Source organism: Macrobrachium rosenbergii, unplaced genomic scaffold, assembly GCF_040412425.1.
Source record: "Macrobrachium rosenbergii isolate ZJJX-2024 unplaced genomic scaffold, ASM4041242v1 13908, whole genome shotgun sequence".
Classification (NCBI taxonomy): Eukaryota; Metazoa; Arthropoda; class Malacostraca; order Decapoda; family Palaemonidae; genus Macrobrachium; species Macrobrachium rosenbergii.
The window spans coordinates 2,039,468-2,059,253 of record NW_027100725.1 but is presented as its reverse complement, the minus strand read 5'-3'; the positions used below and the strand labels follow the sequence as shown (position 1 = coordinate 2,059,253).

The 19,786-nt window shown below is 36.9% G+C and overlaps 1 protein-coding gene across 1 annotated transcript; it reads left to right on the top strand.

Annotated features, from left to right (window-relative positions):
- The first annotated feature begins 1,753 nt into the window (after positions 1-1,753).
- On the top strand, positions 1,754-13,037 carry LOC136838005 (protein fem-1 homolog A-A-like). Its single transcript, XM_067102869.1, has 4 exons — positions 1,754-1,842; positions 2,744-3,235; positions 12,097-12,256; positions 12,879-13,037. The coding sequence occupies exons 1-4, from the start codon at positions 1,754-1,756 to the stop codon at positions 13,035-13,037; spliced, it is 900 nt and encodes a 299-aa protein (XP_066958970.1).
- The last annotated feature ends 6,749 nt before the right edge of the window (positions 13,038-19,786 follow it).

Sequence of the window (19,786 nt, the reverse complement as noted above, 5' to 3'; positions counted from 1 at the left end):
GTTTCCAACCTGCTTGTGATATGTATGAGATAAACATCTGATATGTATGGGATAAGGGGAAGGAAACCCTGTTTGACTCTTTTCATCCCAACCCTGGCTTCACACTTCCTGTCACACTGACTGATTCGACTGACTCCTGGATGAAGAAGCAGCCTTAGTTGACAAGGCAGTTGATCTGTCAATCCAAACCCATGAACTGGCATCTGAAAAGGAATAAAATGGCTAGTGGAGTCTGTTTACTTAATGTCATTTATGTATATATCCATTTTACTTTATACACTTTATTCATTTTATTTATATATTCATTTTACTATTTCATTTTCATCTTCGAAATCATTAGGAATTTCCATCACCCAAAATTTTCAGCCCGTCACGTATTTAGTTGTAATTGCTATATGATGAAATATAATGCGCATCCATGTATTATTTTCGGTCTGTAACAGTAATAGTCTATGGATAATAAACCCCACATTGAGAGTTGCCGTCGTTGAGCACGAGGCCAGTTTCTCTCACCACTGGCCCCAACAGAAGCTTGCAGAGTGAGCACCTTGGTTCGAGCTTTAGGACGCCATATAATGTCCCTAGTACAGGACTGGGAATTTCCAACCCACCCTCTCTTACTTTTCCCTCATTTCACACAGTTCTACTAAGGGATTCAGAGACGATGAAGCACGGTTTTTCAGCAACACCCTTTTATCAAATAAAGGTGAAAGTTGGCAAGTGTATATTTTATAACCGTACCTAATTTTTGCTAGTATTATTTGGTACTTCAGTTATATAGTTCTGGTACTCGTCAGAGTAAAAGTGTGTTTCCTATGCCAGAGCCATCAAAATCGCAGGTAAGGGTTTTCAACACAATAGTGACCTTCACCTATGACGTCACGAGGCTCCACCCACAGTAAAGAGAAGTTTACATTTTGGGAAAACGTCTCTTCACTGTGGCTCTGCCCTCTTGCCGATGACATATTCACTGATCAATATTAGTACCCATCCAAGGCTTCAGCGATATCAATGATTGTGAGCAGGATTTTTCATCAACTTGATTGCATTATCATTCTCAATAAGTTTATTATTATTATTATTATTATTATTATTATTATTATTATTATTACATATTATTATTATTATTATTATTATTATTTCGTGAGGTTCTCTTGCATCGCAACTTCCACAGCAGTTGTTAGACAAAAGTATTAGCTTTAGAATTCTTTTTCCATTTTCTGATATTCGTATTGTTTCTACTTTGCAAATAATTCGAATAATTCAGGGCGGGAATACATAAAGACCATCCGTTTTGTTTTACCTCAGGTTTCGACACTATAGCCTTCGATTCGCAGCAAGTCAGGAGCGGTCACTAGAAGCTGAGTTCAAATGAAAAGCACTGATGCCTCATTTCTCTCAATTGTTACAGGTGTAAAGGTCAACGCCATTGTTTTATTTTAGTTAATGCAACCCATTGCTATTTTTCTTTGTTTTTTTTTTATTTATACCTTACAGCACCCTAAACAGCACTCGTATTCTCGCTGCAAATAAAAGGTATATAATGGCAGGAGTCACGATTTTGAGGGCAAGCTGTTATTTACCTACTTAACATCAATCAAATGTAACACGATTTATATTGATGTGCATGGAAAGGAAAATATATTAGAATCAGTTTGAATGAGGAACATATTGTTAAAATCATTGTGTTTTAATAAATATGTTTTAGATGTGCAAATAAAACGTCTAACGCTATACATAATTTATTTACAAAATGTCTTCAGCGTCGTCACTCTCGAGGCCCGTCCTCATCGTCGCTGTAATAGCTAGATGTCACTGGATGACTGGTCTCTTCCAGGCCTCGTGGATAGTGTCTTATCAGTCTAACAGCCCTGCCCACTGCCTCTGCAAGCTAAGTAACTATTACCCACTATAGAAATAATTAGCTATTCACGCTATAGTAAATCTTGCGACGGGTCTTCTCGCTTGTACTGTATACAAATGTTTGGCAAGCTGTAGCACAAATGCAGTCTTGCAACCACGGGGATGATTCCATATCCTGGTGGCCATTATCGAATTTGTTGAAGCCTTGACGGTCTAAGCATATTCATTCACCTTCTAGAGACTTATTGGAAGTTATTGCCCACCTGGTGGATGGGCGGAGCCTCATGACGTCATATGTTCACGTCACGAATGGTTTTAGGTCCTTTTCTCTGATTTTCTCGGTTCCGGCATTGGCCACTTCATTTTACTCTGTAAATATCAAAACCATCGAACTTAGGTGCTAAATAATACACATTTTACTCTATAAATATCAAAACTATCGAACTTAGGCACTAAATAGTACATTCACTCTATAAATATCAAAACTATCGAACTTAGGTACTAAATAGTACACAATTTACTCTATAATATATTAAAACTATCGAACTTAGGTACTAAATAGTACACATTTACTCTATAAATATCAAAACTATCGAACTCTAACAAAAGGTGTTGCTGAAAATCGTGTTTCATCGACTGGCGAATCCCTAAGTAGTGCTTTTGTGCAATGTTATTTATTTTTGCTGAGACCGCACGCAACTGGAATTATAACCGGGAAGATCATTTTGATGATTTGATGTGTATCTGATATGGTCACAATAGAAATGGGACTAATTATTTCTTCATTAAATAATGCTTACGGTTACGTACGGATGAAACATGAACCTCTCCTTGGTCAGGTTATGATTATATCTCTGCATTTGTTACTACCGTTTATAAGGATACAGCCTGGCCTCACTAACTGTCAGTGGCACGCAGTGAAAAAAGCAGTGTATAAGCTGGTGAAGTTGGATCCCAGGGATTACCTGGGTTCGACTCTTCTTCACATGGCTTGCTCCAGAAAATTTAAGGACGTTGAAGATTCGATATTGGCGGGGTCTGTCACTCCCAGGACGGAAGTCGTAGACCTTCTGCTAGAGAATGGCGCTGATCCTAGCGTCACTGACCATGATGGTAACACACCCCTCCATGAAATCGCCAAGAACAAAGATTGTCCCAAAGGTGTAGTAGACGCCCTCTTGTCAGGCGGAGCTCACTTTGACTCTGCTAATGGTCAGGGGCAAACATCTGCATCTTTGAGAGCTTCCCGAGGGCAGCCAGTTTCTCAACTAGTGAATGTTGTTCGTCATACCTCTCTGCAGTGCCTGGCTGCGGCGTGCATTCGGAGACATGGGATTTCTTACATGCGAATCTTGCCTGCCAGACTTGCGCAGTTTGTAGACATGCACTGATGTGATTTTTGTGCATTGGTAATGCTGGATTCTTGTTAAATGATGTACATATTGAATATATATATGATTATTATCATTTGTACGTGATTCATTTATCACACATAACCACAGGTAAAAAATGAGAGATGGGGTGTAGGTGACCGGTTTCGACTTTATTTCCAAGCCATTAGAAATAAAGTCGAAACCGGCCAGACCTACACCCTGTTTTTATTTTTCACCTGTGTTATGTGTGATATATATGTATATATATATATATATATATATATATATATATATATATATATATATATATATATATATATATATATGTGTGTGTGTGTGTGTGTATATATATATATATATATATATATATATATATATATATATATATATATATATATATATATATGTGTGTGTGTGTGTGTGTGTGTGTGTGTGTGTATATATATATATATATATATATATATATATATATATATATATATATATATATATATATATATATATGAGAAATTCTTGTATATATGTTTTGAAATCATGTTGACTCTGTAATCATTACGTGTACATATTTATGTACAACCTCGTAGATTATCTAATATATACTAATTGTGTTTGTACGGAAACTATATTATAGTGTGTAGTGTATGTATGCTGGTAGTATATTATTATATGGGGTATAATTTTTTCATATATATCTTTTTATAGAGCCTCACTGTCTGTAGAATTCATTGTCTTGATAACTATCTTCTTATATTACTTTGTAATGATATTGTCTTCTTAAACTGTCTTAAATATATATCCACTTAACTCACGCTATAGTTTGATTCTGCTTCCAAATAGCAGTCTTCCTCTATAAATTATTTTTAAAAAATGTCGTTTAGATTATTTCTTATTATGTCACAAGGCAACTAAAGCTTGCTGGGGGATTTGTTACATTGAGAGGAGCACTTATCGCTGGATAGTGCTTTATCATTTTCTTATCAACACTGGTTTTATAAATAATGTCACGAGAAGAATGCAACGATAATCCAAGTAATACTTGGACCTATTTTTCCGTTGGGAGTAAGCTTTGGGAAAATGACATTATGAATGATACAATATGGCAACTTAATGTCATATATCACTTACGCTCTTATTTCCGCGAACTACATTTTGTGATTAATCGGTCTCACATCTACATTGCGTCATCGACTTTACTTATTCATAAATGTTATTGCAGTTTACTACCACTTTTATCTAGTCTGTTACATCTAATTGCATTGCATAGAGGTTAAAATCGTCGTAAGCGTACTATAATTAAAGAGTAAAATAAGATACTGCATTATCAACTAGTATTTGCAATATTCGCGTGAAGACAACTCTCAGACATCGAAACTAACCTAATATAGTTTGAAATAATGCCTTAAGTTTAGTTTAGATTAATTTGCTAATTGAATTCGCACGACAAAGAGCAGTGGGTAGTTCAAATGTTCAAGCAACGTACATCCATTGTCCTTGTCTTGACGCGAGACATTCAAAACCATCACGTGAACTGCTTTTTGGCTTTTGTCTTGTATGTTGTCTTGATGGAATGAAAGAAGTGAGGAAAGATGTGATCATTGTCTGCTTTCATACGTTTCTTGCAATATTAAATTGGAGATAAAAGCACTGATTCCCTCATTCCACTGCTGCGAATTATAAATGTTGATTGGCACTGAGTACTTGCCTTCCTTTAATATTTTTTTTTTTTTTTTTGTGAGTGCGACAGTTTACCCTCAAATTATGTAAAAAAAAATGATATTTTCAGACTAAACTTTTCAAAGCATGACTTCCTAGTCACTATAGTAGTTAGGTCTTGACGAGGTATTTGTTAGTTATCAATCGTTCTCATAGTAAACTGGTTAATTTCATCGAAATATATATGTGGAAACTTGTGGAATAGCTGATATTAGCGTGAAAACATATATGCTTATTATTAGAAACGCATGAATTAAGGTTTTGCTCCCCAAAAAAAAAAAAAAATTAAAAAATTAATTCTAGATCGATGTTCAAAGTACCTATAACAAAATATGATAGAGGAATTTACTTATACATATTCATAAGTAAGGAACGTTCATCTATTATACTTTTTTTGTTTGTAAACAATGTTTTGGCAGATGTAACTGGTGCAGTTAAAAGGAAATGTGAATAAGGTATGGATATCGTGAAAAATTTACTTAACGATTTACAAACCTTTCTTAAGTCTTTTGTAATAAGTGACCATAAATATGAAGATTAAATAAAGATATTGTTTCCTTATCTGATTTTTTTACATTTATTTCTTATAACCCAGTGACGTAGTAGAAGAAATGACAGTAAAAGTACGTGAAACATTATGGAGAAAGTAAGGATGCCAAGGCTACAAAAAGGATTAGATGTTATTTGCTGATAACACCGTGTTCATTTGTGAAGAAATGTACTACATGTTGCAAAATACAAATATTATCTAGTATGGACTAAACAGTAGCATACTTGAGACTATGCTTAATACAGCTACTAAGATTCTAAGTCCAGATTTGAAAACAAACTATACTTTCAGATTAATATTGTAGCAAAGGGGTCACATCTTGCTGCATGCTAACTCTCTCTTGCTTCATGTCCTGACTATAATTGGAAACTATGTGGCTAAACAACTGTGCTATCCACAGATACAGATTAGATTTGCATTTACTAAAAGATTAACAACTGACTCTTACCTAAGCAAGAAAGAATCCATGCCAGAAGGATTATCTTCATGTGTTGTTTACCAATTCGCTTGTCTCGATGTAATGTATACCAGGTATATTGGTAATTGCAACCATTGGTTACGGCACCCACTTTCTGAAAACAAGGGAAGAGCTTCGGAACACGGCAGCGGCTATCACTCACAAAAGAGTTACATTTACTGCAGCTGTCAGGGAGGAAGACCAAAGTTTCACCACAAAGACATTCAAGACTCTCTTTTCATTGGGAGAATTAAACCAGAATATAATGGTAGTACTCTGCCTATTCAGCTGTTCTTTCAATAGCATCGCACCCACTTCAGTGGTTACAGGTCTATTTGTTATTGCCTAGCTTCTTACCTCTTTTTTTATATTGTTTGCCACCATCAATCTGTTACAACTCTGTTAACTGCCCAATTTGACGAACATGTTTATTTACTCTCTTTAGTTTTGTTTTGTTAAGATGATTCTGTATTTCCTCATCTCTCTGGTTGATAACTGGGAGAGAGGATCGAAAACAGACACAATGAGGCGTCATGCCAAGGATTTGGGTGGTCCTTCCAACCTGGGAAGGCCAAACCACTTGAGTTTTAAGACCAGTTTGGGTAACGATGTTGATGTTACAAATTCGCCAAAAAGGACATCCAGTTCTTTGTAATTTAGCATTCATTTCAACAAAGTCAGTTCACGAAAAGTGGTTGAAGGGGTTTGCATTTTCAAATAACTCCTGAATGGTGCTAACAGTGATAAAGAATATGTGTGTGTTTATACATACATACATACATACATACATACATACATACATACATACATACATACATACATACATACATACATACGTACATACATATATGTATGTATGTATGTATGTATGTATAATTATCTTGGTATGCTTGGAAACTTTCAAACCAGCGTTAACAGAAATTATTCCAAAGATACTGAACGTATTCTGAAACCTTCACAAGTAAATTTATCTCTACTGCACGTATTTAATTATCAAAGATACTTTCAAAATTGTTGGGATCCCAGTTCCCTATTGTTGTAGGTCAAACTGAAACAATTGTGAGAGCGCTCTCCAGCAGCAATCAAAAGACTCTTCCTTAGAGTACAAAGCCCTGTAGGGGGTTATGTCAAGTCCAGATGCACCTCACGGGGTGCATTGTAGGCATTACTAAAGGTTCCTTTCATTCCTTTTACTGTACCCTCAAAATCATATTATCTTTCTTCCATCTTGTTATCCATCCTCGTCTAACGATTATTTCATAGTGCAACTGCTTTGAGGTTTCCTCCTGTTACACCTTCGTAACCGTTTACTCTCAATTTTCCTTTTCAGCGCTGAATGACCTCATAGGTCCCAGTTCTGGCCTCTGGCCTAAACTCTATATGGTCCATTCCTTAAGAGTACAAAAGGGATGGCCTTGATCGTCTGAAGTGAAGCGAGTCAAAGGTAAAACTTAAAGAAAAAAATCTTTGATTAATTTCAAAGGTTTCAATATTTGCTATCATAGAATACTGAAAAAAAGTTCGACGGCTAAAATATGAACACTTTTTAATCGGCGGAGACTACAACGCCGTTTTATCCGGTAATGATCAAAGATGAATAACTATATAAGCCATTTCGAGAGAAAGGAATGAAATCATATTTTCACCTTGAAGTTAAAATTATTAGTGTTTAAACGAAACAATTGTAAAATATAAAAAGAAAAATGGGAAATTCTTCAGAATGCTCTATTTTTACGAGTACTTTGTTCCAGTAAATCTCCTGTAACAGATTTTTAAAGTATGCATTAAAAAATATTCAACAAAGATGTTACAAAATCGACACACACACACACACACACACACACACACACACACACACACACACACACACACACACACACATATATATATATATATATATATATATATATATATATATATATATATATATATATATATATATATATATATTAATGATATACATCCCTCCTCCTTTCTGTAGCTTTGATTCCGTCATGTAATTTAGAAATTAATCTGTTATTCCTCTGCCTCTCCAGTCGGGCGTCTCAGGGAAACCGCGTTTATTTGAACCAGTTCACAGCCGTTAGTAAACCTCCTTCCCCCTTAAAAGATCGTACGACGCTGGGACAATACAAACCCCTTCTCCCCCATCGCCTGAGATGGGGTAGCAATTAGTGTTCAGGAAAGCCCAATAGGCATATCGAGATTAGGGGATGTGGTAGGATTTTATTCTGAAAGCCCTTAGTCCTAAGGTCTTTTTTCCTCTGTGATTTTGCTGGCGTATGACTCCTTGCAGGTACGTTGTGGCCCAAAAGCGATGCCCCCAAGACGCCATGTTTTGGAAACAGAAGGCTGACTCCTTGCTCTGATCTCGTCTGCACCGCAAGTGCTACATTTCCCTGCTCCGCTGGTGTGACAATCTTCGACGGACAGCCAAACTGATTGTTCGGCGCCAACAATGGTCATAAAAGGTTCGTACGTTGCGAGTAGTCAAATAGCCAGGCCTGTCCCTTGTACTTAAACTCCTTAATTTCCATTTCTTTAAACTTTAACCTCTCCCTCCACAACGCAATCCTCCCTTGTTCGCCTACCTGTATCCCCATGCCTTGCCATTTGCGTACATGAACTCGAGTAAAGATCCCGTGATAATCAATTATCCCTCCACCAGTGCAATTTAAGGGCTATTTAAGTTAAGCTGTATCCGGGTTAATTTTATCTTTGTGTGAGTGCAATCACGTGTTCATTGTTAAAGCCCACATGGCTCTGATTCTCCGATTGTATATATGTGACTTCAATAGAATCATCTTCTAGGCTACGTTATGTTTGGTATTTAAGAACGTGTATTGGGTGATCTGTCATGGGAAGATTTCCTTTCTCTTAGTTTGAGCAGGGCTAACTCAGAACGTCTCTTTCAGGAGGGACACGTGGCACGATCGCAATCCATGCTTCAATACCCCGCCTGCCACCCAAATTCTGATAATTCCTGGTCGCAGTCAGTTACCATTTCCGTTGTGGCCCAATGTTCATATGAATTATTCTTCCGTCCTGGAGCTCCATCATTTGTATTACCTGAGACTATTTCACGTAATCAAAACCAATTTTAATTACACGCGCCTTCACTTTTACCAGCTATTGGCAACATCTGCAAATGGTTACTTTGGCGGCAGAAAGTCCAGCGAAACCATCATATCATAACTAAAGTAGATATGATTAATTTTCATCATGATGATTTTTGACCAGACTACCTACGTTAATTGTGTTCTTAATCGGGTTTCCCTTCCAGTTTAACAGACTTATTGCAACCTTCACTATAATACAAAAGCAGGGTCTTGTTTTATTGTGTTTGTTTGTATTGCTTTGGTAAAGATGCATGGAAGAGCGTGAGATTTTACTGGTAAACTAAAGAAAACTGAATCGTCTACGATACAACAACGACGTCGATAAATAAAACTCAAATTAAATTCAGTTGAAGTACTGTGAAACTATACAGTTTTAAATCTCTAACACATTCAATATTATCATGACCGGCAGGGACTGTAATGGCTACGATGAGTCTTGTCAGGCAACTTAATCTTATCATAAAGTCTCCCTTGAATGGATTACTACTTTAAAGGAACATCTATACAGAGAGGGATTTTTCTCATCAGCAAATCGATAATGAATAAAAGGGATCAAACCTGGTGAAATTTTTTCCATTTCTTTAAATGATATACATAAGTTTCTTTTAACTCTATATAATTACCATGTTCAATTATATATATATATATATATATATATATATATATATATATATATATATATATATATATATATATATATATATATATATTATATTACTCAGATGAAGCCAGAAACAACAGGCACCGATGCTGAAAAGTCGTTCTCCACCCACGAACCACCTAGTCACCAGTGATGAGCACCGTACGCTCGAACGACAGCCGTTAAGAAGATCACGACGGTTGGCCCACAGATACGGGGAAACAGCCATTACGTAACTGCCAAGTCCACACTGAAAGAGAGTTCGATGTTTTCTTGGGTCGACTATCACCAAAATTCTTTTCAACGTGTCTTTTTAAGAAAAACTAGTATTTTGATTCAGTTGGCTGAAGAGGACCGTTGCACAAACGGTCGAAAGCGCCCTCGTTTTTATCCCCTTTTTTGTATATTTTTGTGTCTTAAAATATACAATTTATCAATTATATTATTGTGGCTTTTTACTCATTAATAATATTAATTATTATTATTATTATTATTATTATTATTATTATTATTATTATTATTATTATTATTATTTTGTTCTTGTATTTTAGCTTATTCATTTAGGGAACAATAAGATATGTTTAAGGTATCTGAAACTCATATCACCCACTACTAATGCAACCTACTCTGGAAACTGAGAACACTAAAAATCTTGATTTCATTGTTGTCATTGTTCAGAGAAAAACCTTGAGTCCAATTTATTATAACTTCAAAATCCTCTGGTTTTATCACAACACCCGCGAATGACAGAGAGCTATTGCACATATCAAGGAATGGAAATAGGCAACTTAAGTGGCCTAAGAAGGAAGAGAACCGAAGTCGAATGCTCGTGATATTATTATTAACAAATGTTGAGAAATAAGTGAGGATGCCCTATTTACTGTCTGGATGATTATCGTGTGATTATTCACAAATGTAAAGTAACCGGGTAGGAATAGCAGGGAGAGGAAAAGAGGACGGGAAGACGAAGAAGGGGGAAATGGGAGGAAAAGGTAATTGGAGACAGTTTTCTTCTAAAACCTACCCTTATTTACCTATTCAAGGTTCGCGATAGAAAACGGGGTTACGGACAGACGCCGGTCACTCAGTTGAGACGAGATTCTTCGGCATCGTGATATCTCTTCATCGTTTACCAGGAAGGAACAACGCTTCGAAGACTAGAAAAGAACGAAAATAACGTTAATTTATTTTTTAATAACACGAGGAGTATTAGCTGTAATCGGCTCTAATAATTTATCATTAAAAAACACTTCGTTCAAACACAAGCCAACAATTAGGTGTTGGCCGGGCGTTATTTGGTGAACAAGCTGACATTATCTATTTTTTGTCTTTTCTCTTTTAGTTTTGAACGAAAGAGTGTATAAAGTGAAGAAGTAACAGGAATATTCGCCGTGGTAGTGAAATCGGATTAACTTCAAAGCAACATCATTTTTAAACATAATATTAACTTATGTGAAACTGAATTTATAAAACCTGAAAATTTTGATGAATTAAAAAACAAAGAATTAAAGGACCTAATTTTTTCATGTATGTCATCTGGAAGAAAACTATTGCTATTTTGAACAGTTCTTTTCGCCGAAAGGAAAAGCTCAGGAATGAAGTCATCCTTCGATATATCATAAAATTAACCTTAATTGATTAAACAATTTCAACATCATCGTCATGGGAATGAGGCTAAGCTGTTCGGCAAGGGCAATTGTCTGAACAAAGAAGACAATTCTGGATTCGGTCCCTACCGGGCCACTGGAAATCCGACTACATTACAGCCGTAGAGAATGGTCAACTCAGGGTCTATAATCTCTAATCTAGACTCTGGGCCTACCGAAAGATATGTTTAACCCTGCCAAAATTATCTTGAGAAATACCGGATTAAGATGCCAGGGGTGGATTAACAGGGGTCGTAAAAGTAGACGCTGTTGAGCTTTTGTTTTTGACCTGCCTTCTTATTTGGTTTTCCTTAACCGTCTTCAAGCTTCTTTATATCAGAATGTTTTAGGTCTTGGTTTATTAATTGCTGGTGTCCGTTGATAACAAAGAAAAAGTCATGCAGTTTCTGATTTTTCCCTCTAGAAGCATCAAATATATGCAAGTTGCTGTTCACTTCGCAATGTCTACAGTAAAATTGGCATCACCAAACGGTAGTCTGTGATTTACTGTTGTTCTTTTATGAAACTTCCTTCATTCAGCCAGGTTTCTGCTCATGCAACCAGATATGTAGGATCGTCTCATATTTTATAATGATCAGTTATTTTTAACTACACACAATATAATGAATGAATACAGTGCAAATGCTTTTATCCTTTGTTGTTTGTGATTTAACTGGCAGTATGCTCATAGAGCACCCAGTATTTTTTCATCTGAACACATTAATATATTTCCAGGCACGTCAATGGTGCCCTGATTTATCCAAAAGCTGAGGATGGTTTGTCATACCCTTCATATGAGGAGTTGAGTGAAGTCATCACCTTGCAGCAATTAGAAAATATAGAAATAGAAGATGATGATGCAGTTCAAGAGCGAGCAGAGCAGGAAGCCCTTCTCGTAATGGGAACGATTTTATAAAGGCCATGATCAATCGCTTGGACACAATGAGGATTATTAGGAGGAAAACCGGGGTTCATTATGCAACTAGACTAGATTTTAAACGAAGCATCAACTTGAGTGCTCATGCAATCGATGTGCAACGAAATCATTTAAAACCACCAAATCATAATAGGTTGTTTCACTTCAAGACATTCATTTTAATATTTCGACAAGTGACAGACGCTAAGAACGCAAGTAGAAGGAATTATAAGCCTCAGGAATATTTTGAGGATTTTATGTTTATACTTGAAAAATGCATCGAGGAAATTGAGCTCATTTGTACGTTAAACTATACTGACGTCTATACACAGAGGAAACGTGAATGTCACCTTGACCAGGCCATCTTTGTAGTCTTGCATTTATTAGTGCCTTTTGTAAGGTTGCAGCCTGGCCTCACTCACCATCAGTGGCATACATTTAAAAGGGGCAGTGGGTAAAATAGCTAAGATGGGGCCTAGAGATTCTCTGGGTTCGACTCTCCTTCATCTCTCTTGCTCAAGACACTTTAGGGACATTGATAAGTTTACACTGACGGTGCCTGCCAGCCCAAGGACGGAAGTCGTAAGCCTTCTGCTTAGAGACCGGCTCTGATCCTAGTGTCACAGACCACGAAGGTAGCACACCCCTCCACGAAATTGCCAAGAACGAAGAGTGTCCCAAAGGTGTAGTAGACGCCCTCTTGTCGGAAGGGGCTCACTTAGACGCAGTGAATAGTCAGGGGCAAACATTTGCTTCCTGAGGGCTTCCTGAGGGCAGTCTGTTTCTCAGATAGTAAATGTTGTACGACACAGCTCACTGCAGTGCCTCAGCGGCGGCGTGCATTCAAAGACATGGGATTTCTTGCAAAGGCAGCTTAGTTACCTGCCAGACTTGTGCAGTTTGTAGACATACAGTGATGTGAAGGACATTTTGACCATTGGTAATGTTGGATTCATGTTACATGATGTATATATATATATATATATATATATATATATATATATATATATATATATATATATATATATACATACTCGTGTGTATATATATATATATATATATATATATATATATATATATATATATATATATATATATATATATATATATATATATATATATATATATATATATATATATATATATATATATATATATATATATATATATATATATATATATATATATATATATATATATATATATATATATATATATATATATATATATATATATATATATATATATATATATGTTTCAAATCACGTTGACTCTGTAACAATTATGTGTGCATAGCTATGTATAACCTCGTAAATTATCTAATATATACTAATTGTGTTTGTACGTAAACTATATTATAAGGTGAGGGGTATATATGAATGTAAGTTGACAGCGCAGGATTATATGAGGTATATAAATTTTTCAAATATATCTTTTACAGAACCTCACTGACTGTAAATTAATTGAATTATTGACGACCTCCTTACATTGAATAGAATGAAAGTATTGAGATGTTGATATTTTCTGTACTTTGTATTGATTTTGTTTCCTTAAACTGTCTTAAATATATATTCCCAAACTCATGTTATTGTCTGTTTCTGGTTCTAAGTAGACATCTTCCTCTATGATTAAGACCAAAAAATAGTCGTTTAAGCTCGTTTCTTGTAGGTTACGAGGAAACTAAAGCTGGCTAGGTGTTTTTACACGTTAATTAGTTTTATAATTAATGGCACAAGGAGAATGCAATGATAATCCTGGTAACACTCGGACTTATCTCGTTGAGAGTAAGCTTTAGGAAAATATAAGATTGGGAATATCTCAGTGTCTCGAATATGATACAAGAAATATTATTATGACATCATAGAGTTTATTTTATAATTTTCTTATCAATGCTAGTTTATCATTAATGGCACAAGAAGAATGCGATGATAATCCTGGTAACACTGGGACCTATTTCTCCGTTGAGAGTAGCTTGAATGATATGATGCAAGAAATGATGGCATGCTGATTACTGCACTTCTCTTACTTATACATAAATGTTAATGAAGTTTACTACACACTTTCATATAGTCTTTTAGATTTAATTTTATATAGTGCCTTAAATCGTCGTTAGCATATAATCAATATATCGTTCAGAAAGATACTGTACCATCAACGAGAGTCGCTAATATTTGTATGAAGAATACAGTCAACCATCGAAAATAACCTAATCAACTTTGATGAAAAAAATTCCTTTAGTTTCGATTAATTTGCAAATTGAACTCAGGTTTCGAAAATTATTTTCATGGCGCGAATGAATATCAATTCTTAGAAGAAATGATAAGAGCAGTAGCTCAGTGTTCAGGCAACGTACAGTATATCCATTGTCCTTGTCTTTACACGGCGAGTCATTCAGAACCAGTGGACTGTTTTCTTGGCTTTTGTCTTGTGCTGTTTTTGTAAATTGAAAGAATTGGGGGGAGGAGGAAGTAAGTTTCTGCTGAAGGAAGTGACCATTGTCTGCTTTCATACGTTTCTTGGAATATTATTTTGGAGATAAAAACACTGCTGCTTTCTTTCCACTTCTGCGCATTATAAATGTTGACTGGCATTTACCACTTGTCTTTCCTTTACAATATTTTTGTGTGAGTACAAGAGTTTACCCTCAAATTATCTAAAAAAAATAAATAAATAAATAAGATAAAATAAAAGTAATGTTTTCCAGACTAAACTTTCCTAAAGACGATTTTCTTAGTTACTAATTTAGTTAGGCCTTGGCGAGGTATTGGTTAGTTATCATCAATTTTCAAAATTAACCGAATAGATTCATCGAAATATATATCTGGAAATCAAATAAACATAGATGCTTATCATGAGGAAAGCATGAATTAAGGTCCAGCAACAAAAAGAAATATTGTAATTATGTACAAGTCTTTTCTTATTTCTTTAAAGCTCATAAAGAAATTTATGCTCTGAAATGATACATTAAGCTGAAATTCCTTGATTTATAACTGAAGTTGGCATACACCTGAGAACACAAATTGAATACACAATTTTAGATTTTAAAGTCCATGTGATAATGTATGTAAATATACTGGAATAACTGATACAATATAAAAAGTTCTTGTTGATCAAGAGTTGAAAATAGGAAATCTAGGCGGCCTATGAAGGAAGAAAACCGAACTTGAACGCTCGCAATATAATTCATGAATGTCGGGTAACCTGTTTCGTTATGCTTCGAATCGCCATAGTGCATGGAGAGGGAGAGAGGATGGAAAGAAGAGGATGGGGGAAATGGAATGGGAGGGAAAAAAAGCTAGACATTTTCCTAAAAACACAACTTACCTTTTTCCCCCCAATGCAATGGGAAGAATCGAAGTCGCCGATCACTCAGTTTTTGACGGGAATTTGTCACTATTTACCAAGGAGAAACAACCTGTCCATATTCCCAAACACTAAAAAGAAAGAAAATTATATATATACATACATATATATATATATATATATATATATATATATATATATATATATATATATATATATATATATATATATATATATATTTCAGAAAAATACGGCCGCTTTAACATTACTGTGATTTGAGATGTGATGAAAGAGAAAGAGCTGTGAAATGGTAGTAGGTCAAGCCGTCAGTTGCAGAATCGTTGTACTCAGCAAATACTTCGTTACATCTGCAGTTAACTTGATGAACACACAATATTGGCTCTGTCATATGACCAAGTCGCTATGTGAGTACATGAGTTCGTACGTTAGAAAATCTAGATTTTGTGTCTAATTCTGCCCAAAAATTAGTCCGATCGTTCATTAGCGGAGCTAGAGCGAGATCGTCAAGACATTATCTTTGAGTGTTGCAATCTCTTAGAATTGGCAGAATAAGGTATAGTTCAGACTCTTCGTTTTTCTGTGTGAATTGTGGACTTATGTTTTTACCATGTTTCAAGACATTTTTGAACTTGTGTGGGAAGTGAACGTAACCTTTTACCATTTCAATATTCTATTTTATTGTGTTCTGTTTTACCAATATATACCCATGCATTTTAGACTTTTCATTATTATGTTTTGCACTTGCATATTTTTGGGAGATTATCATTTGTGCTTAATTCTTTCGACAGATGTCTGTGGTGGAATGACATTGTCGGTGGTGAGAACATAGTGAGAGGACATGAGGTTATCATGGTTGTGTGATCATAGAGAGTACATTGTAAAACCTTTGCAATGTCTATTATTTTTATGTGGTAGACTTTGAGACTGGACTTACAAATGTCTATAATGGAATGTGTGAGAGTTTTTGGATTTACAGGCCATTAGCCGTGATGAGACTTTTTAGTCAGGATTAGATTATTCTTACTTGACAATTTCACTTATGATGCATTTTAACCTTTGCTTTGTTTATCCATTACTTGTTGGGTTGCTTTAAATAATAAATCTATTTTTGTAGGAAAGATTGTGTTTCCTTAGATGATCCATTTCATTTCTTTAATGTGGAATGCAAGAGAAAGATAATGCATGAGGCGAACGCCGAGAGAGAGAGAGAGAGAGATCTTTGTGACATCAGAGAGAGAGAGAGAGAGGGGGATGCGTGAAACGAAGCAGCAAAAGACTCGCTGAGAGAAAAAGAAGGTGTGTGGGGCCTAAGGGGGAGTATTCAGGGAGAGAGAGACCAGGGTCGAAATTCCATTGCCTTCTGGAGTTAGACCGCAAATCGGCATTGTAATAAAGTATTCTACACGGAATATTGAGTCTGTTTCCAAGGGGGATTACATATATATTGTTATGTGCACGTCTTGGCTGATCAGTTATTACTTAATTTACGTAATTTTCCATGGCCCTGCATGCCAAGAACACACGTAACCTGTCACTTGAAGCCACTAATTAACCTCAAATACAGACGTTAATTAACCAAAGGTCGCCAGTTAAGAGTAATTAACCATAACAAAGAATATTCAAGGAATAAAGACTTTATGATAAACGTCACCAACTGCGGACGCAGAAAAATCTCTACTCTTTAAGATGGCATTAAATACAAAAACACAACGGTCTTCCAAACAATGAACGCGAGGCACAACGAATACCAGTCGTAAAAATGACTTGCTTGCCTAAATCCCGAGTCTTACTGGAATAATTCGGCTAACGCTAAACAATATAATAATTTGGGCTTAATCTTAGACTTCGTACAAGCGATTACCTTAAATGGTGGCTGGAGAATGAAACAAAGAAAGATTTGGAAATACAGAAAAGAGGATAAAAGAATGGATGAAGTTTTGAACAAAAACACAGACTTTACCTTAGGACAAAGCGTTGCTGCGCATACAACAGACGATCGGAAGTTCTGGAATTTAATTCTTCACTTCACTAATAGAAATGATAGACAAAGGGCGGAGAGGCCAAAAGGACGTCTCATCTCCGCAATAGCTCAGTTCTGTCTCTGTTGTCTGACCGGCCTGGGTCAAAAACAGGGCCTGCCGTCATGTCCTGAGGCATCTAAGCTTTGTTAAAAACATTCGCCAAGAGGGACAGGTAGAAAGAAAAAAAGGACTTTAGGACCACCTATTCTAAGGTTGGATATGGAAATTTTCCTATAGGGTGAAATGCCTAAATGCTACCAAGTTCCTTCCTACATGTGAACGTTACAATTTGAACTGCCTACGTGACTCGGCCGCTACAACGGACGTTGAAGTTTGAACTGAAGACGCTCCTAATGTGGGACAAAAGCTTTTCCCTGTCTTGGTCAGGCTGATATTACTACAGACAAATGTTACGAGGGTGAACAGCAGTAATATTTATAAAAGCTCCCCCCCTTAAGAGGGCCTTCACTCCCTTTTTGAGCGCGAAGGTCTGTACTAAGCAAGCTGTTCGCCTCTATTAGGCAACTCTTCTTCCCCTGAGCAGATTAGTCCTGTGTAGCCTACCTAGCTACAGAACTACCTAACCCTAGATAGGATATGAGCTATAATCACTACTTTACCTAATTCTAATAGTACTAGAAGGTGCTTACAGTTATTATATGCTACCTCCTATAACCATGATGGTTTAGACCTAGCCTATTGGTACATTCTATGGTATTCCCTAGCCTAACCTATCCTAACCCGACCGTAGCACCAACATAAGAGTTAATGTTCTAACTAAATTACAACGTGGTTTATGTTTAATACAATTAATAATTACTAGTTCATTCATGAGGTTGCCTCATATGATAAATGGGTGTCTCACTGAGGTCTTAGGCCATGCGTGTCATGAGCATCGTGGCTCGTTTCACAATAGCTAAGATTACTGAAGTCAGTTATGCTACTTACGTGATTACTGCGGCTCAGTGGTAAGTGGAAGGAACAAGGCTACTAATTTGATGTACTGTACTTAAGGCGGTCTAGGCTATGTACAAGAAAAAGAGATCACACTGGCTACCTCCTCTGGGCAAGGGGCCAGGATCACTCTAAGATGGTAGGGCACTGTGCCGAGAGGGCACTAGTGCCTGGAGAGCACGTCGGCAATTTTATTGTCTGTACCCCTTATATGCTGGATAGTCCAGTTATAGTCTTGGAGATCCAAACACCACCTCATCAGTCTCTTATTTTGGTTCCTAAAGTTGGTGAGATATGTGAGGGGATTATGGTCCGTGAGTACTGTTAGTGGGAATTGGTGGTCCGCATGATACGCCTCGAAATGCTTGATGGCCAAGACCAGCCCCAGCAGCTCCTTCTCAATTGTGCTGTACCTCGTCTGGGCCGGGTTTAGCTTCTTGGAGTAGTAGGCGACAGGATGGCGCATCTGGTCCTTTTCCTGGAACAGCACGGCCCCTACTCCGACATCACTGGCATCCACGGCTAGGAAGAAGGGTCTATCATAGTCCGGTGTCCTGAGCACCGGTTTACTGATGAGGACTTCTTTGAGGCAGCCATAGGCTTTCTTGCACTCAGGCGTGCAATGGAATTCTTGGTTTCCCCGGAACAGCTGAGTGATGGGGATGCAGCCTCCGAGAGGTTTTGGGATAAATCTCTGAAATACTGAACCATTCCCAGGAACCTCTGGGCCTCCCGTTTCGTGGTGGGGTATGGCATTTCTCTGATGGCCTGGATATTGACTTCCTTCGGTCTCAGGTTTCCGTTCCCGACAATGTGGCCCAAATAGGTAATTTCTGCCACATCCAAGCGGCACTTCTTCAGATTCACTACGAGGTTGGCCCTGCGTAGTGCTTCCAGGACTTGATCCAGGACTCGCTGGTGCTCTTCCCAGGTCTGAGCAAAGATGACAATATCATCGAGGTACACACACAGTTGGGAATGCCGGCCAGGACCTAATTCATGAGCCACTGGAAGCAACTGGGTGCATTCTTGAGTCCGAACGGCATGACCCGGCACTGGTAGTGACCTGAGGGTGTTGTAAAGGTGGTGAGGGGTCTCGACTCTGGGTTAAGCGGCACTTGCCAATAGCCCTTCTCCAAGTCGATTTTGCTGAGGAAAGGGGCTTGGCCGATGCTGTCCAGACACACCTCTATGCGTGGCAGGGGGTAAG

Excerpts from the sequence above, each read along its gene's own strand:
- LOC136838005 (XM_067102869.1), top strand. The coding sequence starts at position 1,754 with ATGTCTTCAGCGTCGTCACTCTCGAGGCCCGTCCTCATCGTCGCTGTA. Across the intron at positions 3,236-12,096 it reads TTGCCTGCCAGACTTGCGCA|GCACGTCAATGGTGCCCTGA; the intron begins GTTTGTAGACAT and ends ATATATTTCCAG. Across the intron at positions 12,257-12,878 it reads CAGAGCAGGAAGCCCTTCTC|ACCGGCTCTGATCCTAGTGT; the intron begins GTAATGGGAACG and ends TTCTGCTTAGAG.